The 9,526-nt window shown below is 46.9% G+C and overlaps 1 protein-coding gene across 1 annotated transcript; it reads left to right on the top strand.

The window, feature by feature from the left end:
- Positions 1 to 5,513: 5,513 nt before the first annotated feature.
- LOC104292037 (chromosome unknown open reading frame, human C21orf140) lies at positions 5,514 to 6,275 on the top strand. The gene has a single exon (XM_009891358.1). The coding sequence runs from the start codon at positions 5,514 to 5,516 to the stop codon at positions 6,273 to 6,275; it is 762 nt and encodes a 253-aa protein (XP_009889660.1).
- Positions 6,276 to 9,526: the final 3,251 nt, after the last annotated feature.

Below are 9,526 nucleotides of genomic sequence, written 5' to 3'. Positions count from 1 at the left end.
TGGTCTTGCGGGCAGCCTGGGGTGGGGGTGAGGTGGGCTCTTCCTCTCCCTGTGCTTACCGTGCAGCGGGGGCTCTGTGTCCTGTATTGAGGGCTAAAATCAGACCTCAGCCACTTGGGAAACAGACCTAATGGCCGTGTCCCCTTCCCAGACCCAGGCACACCCATCAGCTCTACGCCAACCCTTGACCCTGAAGTGTTCCCTTCTGGTTTTTCTTCCCCACCTCAGGGAGACACATATGTGTGTACATACAGTGTCAACCACATCTGATAAAAAGCTTTAACTCCTACAGATATCCCATTCCTACAGAGTCCAGGCAGTAGAGGGCCAAGTATTTCTACCTGAAACAGTGGCCGTGCTTACGCAGAAGCCGTGACTGCGATGCCACCAAGGGGAAGGCTGATAAGCTCAGCCTTGGCACAGAGTCCCTAATGCTGGAAACCAAATTTCATCAGTTTTCACAAGGTGTCTTGCCAGTCTTTGCGGGAAACCACCAGCAGTGGTACTAGCTCTGTTCTGAGATGTTTAGAGCTCTTGCTTTAGGTACTAGCTTAATTTGTTTTCTGAAGTTTCCACCTTTTTCTGTTTCCACCCTGAGGCCATCTTTGATTTTGGCAAGTGCTTCTCTTACTGGTTCCATCACCATCACAGATCAAGAGCTAAAATTACACACTTTTGGAAAGTCTCATTTGACACCAGAAATACTACTTTGGCATGGGACTTCAGCCAGTGTTCAGGACTTCATCAGACAGCTAGGAGGGAAAACAGATTATTTAAATTGGATATGGTATTTGTTAGAAAAAGAATCCTAATTTTTCTCACTCCATGCAAGACTGGAAAAGAACCAATTTCCCTGTAGAATAATGTTCTCAAGTGTTGGTTTTGGAAAAAAAACCCCAAACTTACGAAATATTTTGTTTAGATAAAAACAAAATGTTAAATTTCAAAATTAGCAACTTCATTTTAGCTGCTACATGCAATATAACACAGCAGGTAAAAACATCCACTGTTTGCCTAACATGCCTACTGTTTATGTGTATTTCATTATGTTCTGTATTTCATTATGTTTTTATTTGGCATTTTAAAATAAAGGTTTTGTGATGATTTTTAGCTTGCATATAGAATGTGGTGACTGGTAACCTAATAACATAATTACTACTGAAATGGGTAATTGGTATGTAACTGATAATCGGTATCCTAATTGCTTCATTAACAGTGACTTTGTCCACGGGTAATTGGTAAATTTGTTGTTTAGCTAAGTGGTGCAATGCAATTTGGTGAAGCACCAAAAAAGTGCATCGAGGGGGGTGGGGTGCCGCTGCTCAGCCCCCACTCCTGTGCCCGGGCAGTGATGGAAGAGCTGGCAGCAGGCAGGGGCCAGGCCTCCCACCTTCTTCCCAGGGGGAGCAGGATGCCACCAAGCCCGGGCATCCCTGAGAAAGACTCCACGTGCTGCTGAGCCCACCCTCCCACTCCCACACCCACCTGGGGGGCAGATACCACCCATGGCCGGTGCCCTGTGCGTGGGGTGCTGGGTGCAATGCACTCCGTGCGCTGGGGGCGGTGGAGGAAGGCGGGTGGTCCCAGCGCTGATGCCCAAACACCAACCGACCCAGCAAGACTGCAGGTCTTCCTGGTAGGGCAGCAGGGCAAGAACAGGAGACTCCGGTGCAATGGCTGAAGGATAAGAGAGCGATCGGATGTGCCTTTTCCCAAATCTCAAATGCACTCGTGAGGCAGGGGCTATGCCCAGGGATTTTGCACCGTGTGGCCTTGCTAGGGAATGTCAGAAGTCTAAAATTACAAAAGGAGGAAAGGTCCCTAGACTAGAGAAAAGAAGATTGAGGAGGGATCTTATTAATACTTACAAATACTTAAAGGGAGGGTGCCAGGGGGATGGGAGCAGTCTTTTTTCAGTGGTGCCCAGTGATAGGACGAGGGGTAATGGGCATAAACTTGAACATAGGAAGTTCCATCTTAACATGAGAAGGAACTTCTTTACTTTGAGGGTAGTGGAGCACTGGAACAGGCTGCCCAGAGAGGTGGTGGAGTCTCCCACTCTGGAGACATTCAAAACCCGCCTGGACACTGTCCTGTGCAATCTGTTGTAGGTGACCCTGCTCTGGCAGGGGGGTTGGACTAGATGATCTCCAGAGGGCCCTTCCAACCCTGACCATTCGGTGATTCTGTGATTCCCTGCCCTCCTGCCCCGAAGTGCTCACTGGCTGTGTAGGCATGGGGTGGGAGGGAAAAGAGGCAAAAAGGAACACAGCAGACTAAAGGTAGCATGGGAAATAAAATACATCTTTTTGTGGCTCAGCCCAGTGCTTGTGTGCTGCCCAAGTTTTTTAAATGATGTTGAGATGCTAGGACCGTGAATAATTGTTTTTAAAGCAGTTTAGCAGGTGGGTTTGTGTCATATATATATGAATGGGACAGAGGAGAATCCACTTCTCAAATAGTTACTCTGAAAAGGACATGAAAGTAGTCCATCCCTCCCATCTCACTACATATCAGCTGCATTATTATTGGTATTTTCATAACCATTTAGGCTCAGCCCAGTTCATGGGGGTTGAAGGAGCCAGGGCCAGCCAGAGATGCAGGCACAGTGATGCCATCTGACAGCATAAGAGCATCACCATGTCTTTCTGGGACAGCACCACAATACAGTGACACAGACCTTGCCCATGCCTAAGGCTTCACAAGGAGAAAGGCTGTTTTGTGCCTCCTTCGTCCACCTTGCTAAGTCCCTTCATCAGCCCATGACAACACAGGAAAGCGCTCAGCCTGCAGCAGCAGGCTATCTTTGTCTTGATTTTCCTTGGTGCTGCAAAACCACAAAAGCCTGGAGTGATAGGCTGAACAACGGCCTCAGGACTGTTCACGATAGGGGGGTCCAAACTGAGGAACATCAAACACAATTTTCCTGGGCAGCCCCAGTGGTCCCTACATGTGTGGTCCAGCTCAGAAGAGGCCCATGCTTTTGAAGTGCATCTTCTGACCGCTGCTGCTGTGATTCGGGTTGCCTCATGGAACAGTCTCAGAGCACACAAATGGGCTGGGCACCACAGCTTTCAGCCCGTGAGGAGCCTGCAGGGGACAGCAGCACAGAGCTGCTACTTGCCACTGATGACAGGGGCAGGTCTGAGAGGGACGAGGTGGGCAGTGTCAGAGCCATCCTTAGCCTGGCACGGCCAGGAGGCCTCAGGGACAAGCCTGGAGATGGAGGAGAGGACAGGAAGGAGAGGGGAAGCCCTACCTCACTTTTGTACCTGGGGACACTCCCTGGATGCTACCACAGTTGTTCCCCTGATGCGTTTCCTACTGGTCTCCATTCACAATCAGAAAGGAGCTAGAAAGCAAGAGTAACAAAAGTGACATGCCCTTTTTGTGTCTATCCAAAGGACGGCATGCTCCAACTCAGGTGCAATTAAGTAAATCCTCTCTAGAGAGGAGACAAGGAAACAATACCTTCAATTTAGGTAACAGGGAATACAATTTGTGGTTCCAGTGGGTGTCATGGGTGGGATGCTTGTCACGGGCACCAAGAAGAATTAGGGAATAAGATTTCTTTACAGGTAGTTCTTTCAACACTTTACATCCAGTTCTTGAGCAGTGGGGTCCCTAAATCAGCATTTTGGGGGACCTCAGGCCCTAATCAGGCCTCTAAACACGTGCACTTTTCAAAAATAATAAGCACCCAGTAACTCCAGTAGGACTACTCGTGTCAAATTATGCTCCTGGTATACCTTTATTAAGGACAAAAGCTAACACTAAAAGAGAAAGATATACCACAGAGTGAAATGCTAGTAAAGATGAGTCAATACTATTTTATGTTGTATTCTCATATGGATATATACTGCTTACTCAAGGATTTTTCTTCATATGTGTACAATCTAAATCTGCCATAATTTTGCATCTGGCTAACAAGGCATATAGGCTTCTTTCTGGTGGTATACCCTTCTTATTTCAAATTTTCAGACTTCTGCTCTTTGTGTGATGCTGCTAGCATGATGTGCCCCATCACTAATCTGCCTCAGCAAGGAGAGCATCCAGACAGCTGAGTAAGACCCCACTGACCATGCTCATCTTCAGACATTTTTTGAATTTACAGCGTTTCCCTCTGAGTTAGGGGGAAGGAAAACTGTTCCATCCATCCATGTTCTATGCCATCAGCAGAGACTGACATGTTTGTGCTGTTCAGCCCCATCTGGCAGGCTGACGATGCTGCCAGCACTCACTCCCAGCCTTGTAGGTACAGCAAAGTGGGAGCAATTTAACAGTCTTGTACTGACAAGCTTGTTCCTGCAGTAAAATTCTGCATGTGCATCTGCAGGGAGGTGGAGGGACAGGTAAGAAACAAGTTGGGTCAAAATAGTCTTCACTTTCTGCTGCTCCACAGCCTTCCCCAGTTGAACACTCGCTGCCCTCAGTGCGCCTGCACACACACACACACACACACACACACACACACACGTCTTTCCCTGGCTGTTCCCTTCTCCCCAGGCAGGCTGCAGCCCTCACTTTGCCACGTGCTCCTGGGTCCCCCTTTGACTTGCCATGGCAGCAGGGTGGTACCCGTCCAGCCTTCTGCTCTGACCTTCATTTCTGCCTGTGTGTTCACATAACACCACACGACCAATTTTCTTTTCCCCCCATAGTCCCTGCCATTTCTCTGAAGGTGCTGCTCACCCATGGAGGGGGTGATGGTGTTGGTGTCAAGCTCAATGCAGGTGCCTCAGGGGTTCATCGGTAGGGCCAGAATAAAATGGAGAAGTGGGTGCACAAAGTGGGAACCTAAGAGGACTCTAGAAACCAAATTACTCCTAAAAATCCCTCACTCTGAAGCATTGTCTGAGACATGGCTTATTTCTTCCCGTTCCAAGGCCTGGAGCTGGGCAGGCTGAGCATGGTGGACCTCGCACAGGGCACTGGTTACGAGGCATCACCTTGCAAGGCTGCCAGGATTGGGCCTGCCCATAACAGAGGCTCATGTGGGGGTCCTCCTTCCCCCCATAACAAGATACCCACGGTTTAGCCCCCTCCTCCCTCGAGGAGGGTTTCAAGGCCACATCTTCCATGAGGCCACATGCTTGCCAAGGCAGGGAGGGAATGGTTTCTACCACTAGCCTCAAAGCTCAGGCATTGGCTCACTCTCCATGCTGACTCTGGACAGCACCTTCCACCACATTACCATCCCTCTATACCCCTTTCAGCAGTGTCTGACTGGCCCACTCACCTGCATAGGGCCCAAGTACCCACCCAGTGCTGTGAGAGAAGGAACCACGATGTTCAAGATGAGCAAAGTCCTGATGCCTGAAGCCACTACCTGCACAGTTGCAGCCTACCCAGCCTGATGGGACCATTATTTTCCAAGATGCCTTTTGATCAGCCACCTGGAAGCCCCTGCTGATGTTGCCCCTGGTTGGGTGTGACACCGCGGGTAACGCCGGGGCAACGGGTGCATTGTGAGGTCTGTGAGCATCCTTCATGTGCCTTGAGATGACACCAACATGCAGTGCTTCGCAAATCCGCTCCTCAGGCACGTAATTCGCAGGGGCTGCTGTGATGCTGCTTCAAAGAGGCAGTGCCTACAGTATTTAAGAGCTCTGAGGACACTGCAGCTTAACAGTTTCAACACTGTTTTTTTAGGGGAAACAGATATTCCAGAAAGTCTTATAACAGGAGAAAAAATAGCCGAGGAGGCCAGCTTGCGCTGGCCGGTATGGACGCTTGTTCACGCTGGCAGCAGCCTAGGGTGGGTGCCCTGGAGGTACAAACTGCTCTTAAAAGGTGATTTGCCCAACCATCAGCAGAACAGTATTTTTCAGGAGTTGTGTGATTCTCTGACCTCCTCCTATGGGAAGTGCGTAATTGTGACGAGGGACAAAAGGCAAACAATGCGAATGGGGGCAAAAGACAGCAAGGAGCCGGAGACAGGAACTCTGCCGCCAGTCTCACCAGCGATCTACACATCCAGCATCAAGTGTTGCCCTGAAGTTGCCAGAGCCAATGGCCATGAGCTTCTTGTTGTGCCTTCGTCTTACAACTATCTCTATCCTATGGATGTTGCCTGGTCTTCTTTGAAATGGTTTATTATAAACAACAGGAAGGACTTTGCTCTGAGGTCTGTTGAGAGGACCCACTCCTATAGGTGTATCCTCTTCAGTGACTTGATTGTTCAAGGAATAGAGAAGATGACCCCAAACAAATGGAAGGTAGTGATTAACAGAGTGAAGAGATGGGAGAACTATTACCTTGACACACTTTCTTAAACAGTTCTTCCTGCAGACAAGCCTTAAATCTCTTTTCAATGAGTTACCCTGTTCCAGCTCTGCTGAGCCCTTTCCTTCAAAGGGTGTAAACCTGAAAAACAAGTCAATAGCACTAATAAAAGAGATCATTTTAAATCTGAATGTTTCATTTTAGGGATATGTCTGGATTAGGTTGATGTGCACTACACTTGCATTAAGAAGGGACATTTAATTTGCCTTATCACAAAAATGGGCCAAAGTGTGCCTGAGATCCATTTTATCCAGTCTTCTGCATGAATTCCTCTGTTATGGGAGTTGTGAGACCATGCCTCAGATGTAAATGCCCTCAATTTTGAGAAAGACTGGGCTGTGAAATGAATTCTGTAGGTCAAGCCTGTCTTTGACCCCAGTGGGAGATCTGCTCCTGAGCAGGGAATATGCTAGACCGTGACTGACACCAGAGTCCATGGCTTAAAGAAGCCTGAAGAATTTAATGCAATTTTCCCATTGTATGAGCATTAACATCTGCTGTCAGCTCAGCAGTTCATTACACTGAGTACCTTGCTTCCAACAGTGGTCCGCAATAAACAGTGACAGGTAAAAGAAATCTTTCTAAAAGGGAAGTTCCTTTCTGAAGCCTGACAATTAGAGTTGGTTCAGGCTTTAAAGCATGAAGAGTTCAATCTCTCAGGATAAAATATGGCACTCATCATTGGAGATTTTCTTTATCTATGACATCGATTACTGAGATGTAATGATTTCTCACGGAATGGAGTTCAAAAGATTATTTATGAGTGATGCAAAGTAGTATTTCTTAACAGCAGTTTTTTCAAGTTCATTGAACACTTTCTTGTTTTCTTGGAAAAAAAAAACCCAAAATCAACCACCCTCCTAATTTACATTCTCGGTGTTGCTCATTACTGGGTATGTGTTTATTGTGTACTTCTAAGAGAACTAAGGCCGTAAAAACATAAAAGAAATAAGTTATGAGATGATTCACTGGTTCACTAAAACATTTCAGTACACTGAGGCAAATCTGCACAGTTTTTCTCCTGTGTGTGGAAACCATCTAAACGATCATTGTAATTTGGTGTGGCAGAGAGATATCTAAAAAAGGGAGTCTCATCTACCTTCAGAAGAATCCACGCATGTAATTCTCTAGAGCTGAGATGTGAATATACAGAGAAAAATAACCACCTTTTCTCAGCTTCATATTCATCAGCAAAAACATCTGCTCGTTTTTTACAAATATGGGTGTAGCAGAGAATGGAAAATTAGGTCCTTCAAATGCAAGGAGGAGAGAGTGGAGGGAAAAAGGGGAGAGACTGGAGAAGGGCAAGAATGCTTTTATTGTCCTGGTATCATGGCCCTGAACATAATTTCACGTTGGCTTGAAGCAGCAATCGCTGCACTAAATATTGATGAATATGAAGAGGTGTGAAATCAGCATGAGGAAAGAAAGAGGTCTGGTGCCTCTTTACCACAAGGATAGGGCAGTAATTGCACCCTAGCTTGGTTTTATTAAGAAGCAAAGGATGCACACCCCATTTTCCCAATGACTGTTTACCTTCACCCGATGACACTGCACTACACTATTGGGGAGAAGTAACAGTGCGCTGTAGTCAAATCGGCACAAACCCCATGACTTCCATCATTGTGTTCTGGATTCACATGAAGAAGAACGAGACCGAACCTGAACGGAGCAGAGTCCCCGGCCACTGCCTCACCACAGCTCAGCCTTAGCGGTGTCTGCTGCCATGGCTTACGCAGCTGCGGCTTTAGGGCCACATTGCAACATTTCTTCATGGGTAGGGTGTGCCTTCTGCCATCCATAATTCGTAGCAGAGTCCATGGGACCAGGTACAGAATCACCTGCTTTCCATCCATTTTAGCAACGAGGAAGTATCAAAAGGAAGTAATTTGTGTCAGAGGAAGCTGTGAGCCTTTCCTGTTCGGTATTCTTCGGTAAAATGAGGGTGAAGCCTCCACGAAGGGTTCATGGAAAAAAGCATGCGGGAAGAGGAAGTGTTTGGTGCCACATCTCCCAGAGAGCGAGGGAAAAACATCCTTTCCCTGCAAAGGGCTGGGAAAGCCTCGCTAAAGACCTTCACTCTTCCCAGCCTCCTGCTGGGAGGTGGAGGGCTGGCGAAACTTTTCTACCCGGTCCCATTTAATGTGTACAGAAACAGAACCGAGTCTGAAATCAAATGAACTTTGGTATTTTATATAAAATCCTCTGAGATGAGTCCTCTTCTTTCTTCCTCCCTCCCCCTTTGCTGCTGCATAAGGGTAATTACAACCCATGTTTTCGACAAAACGTTGTAACCCTTTGTACTGAAGAAAAATATTGTGGCTCATACAGTTCTGACTCAACTGGTAATTTAGGATGACAAGCAATTCCTTTAACATATGACTAAACAAGCTAATGGGAGGATGTTACCAAATAGCATGCACCTTATTCAAGAGCAGTTGAAATAGCATGAGTGAGTCTAGTATCTTCTTGGTAGGATTTTAAATACCTATTATTTTATTAGGTTTGCTAGCAATAGCTCTTGTAGTGAGGCTCAGTACACTTGACCGTTGCAGGATGTCAAAACAAGTCTCTTCGTTCCTACTCACGACTCTCCCTGTGTGACTGAAATGCACCACTAGAATAAAATGATTAAAGTATCTTTGCATAAAGAGGAGAGGCAGATGCAAATGCGTATGTTGATGAAGAAGCTATAACAGATGTCCCTCTGCTCTAAGCTAGCTGGGATGCAAATCACCTGAATTTTTGTGATGTCTCACTGACTAATTACTTCTAAATGCTTTTCCAAGCCTCGTCTTCATGGAAAAAAAAACATTTATTTTCCTTCAGCTCATGAAGCAGACCTGTAATGATTGGCTCAACACATTTTTTTTTCCCTATTTTCAAGTTGTCTGTCCTAATAGCATGCTGCAACCCAGGGTACAGATGGGACAAATGCACTTAGGGCAAGAGCCCAAGCCAGGGACGTAAAGATGGGGCACAAGGTGTGTGCTTCTGTGACTGAGCAGGCAGAGCGGGGCCCATTTTGTGCCATGCCTGAGAACTGGGAGAAGGCTGGCCGGGCAGTGGAAAGGCAACCCACATCGCTCAAAGCCCAGCCTCTGTCTCTGTGAACTTGTTCCTTGACATTTCCTTCTGCGGCAACCATGTGGAGCAGGTATGGAGAGAAATGCACATAGGAAAGAAGGAGGGATACGGGAACACCGTTCTATGTAAGAAATGCAAAATAAGAAAACTGTTT

Source organism: Charadrius vociferus, unplaced genomic scaffold (assembly GCF_000708025.1).
Source record: "Charadrius vociferus isolate BGI_N301 unplaced genomic scaffold, ASM70802v2 scaffold298, whole genome shotgun sequence".
Lineage (NCBI taxonomy): Eukaryota > Metazoa > Chordata > Aves > Charadriiformes > Charadriidae > Charadrius > Charadrius vociferus.
This window is presented reverse-complemented; position numbering and strand designations above follow the sequence as displayed.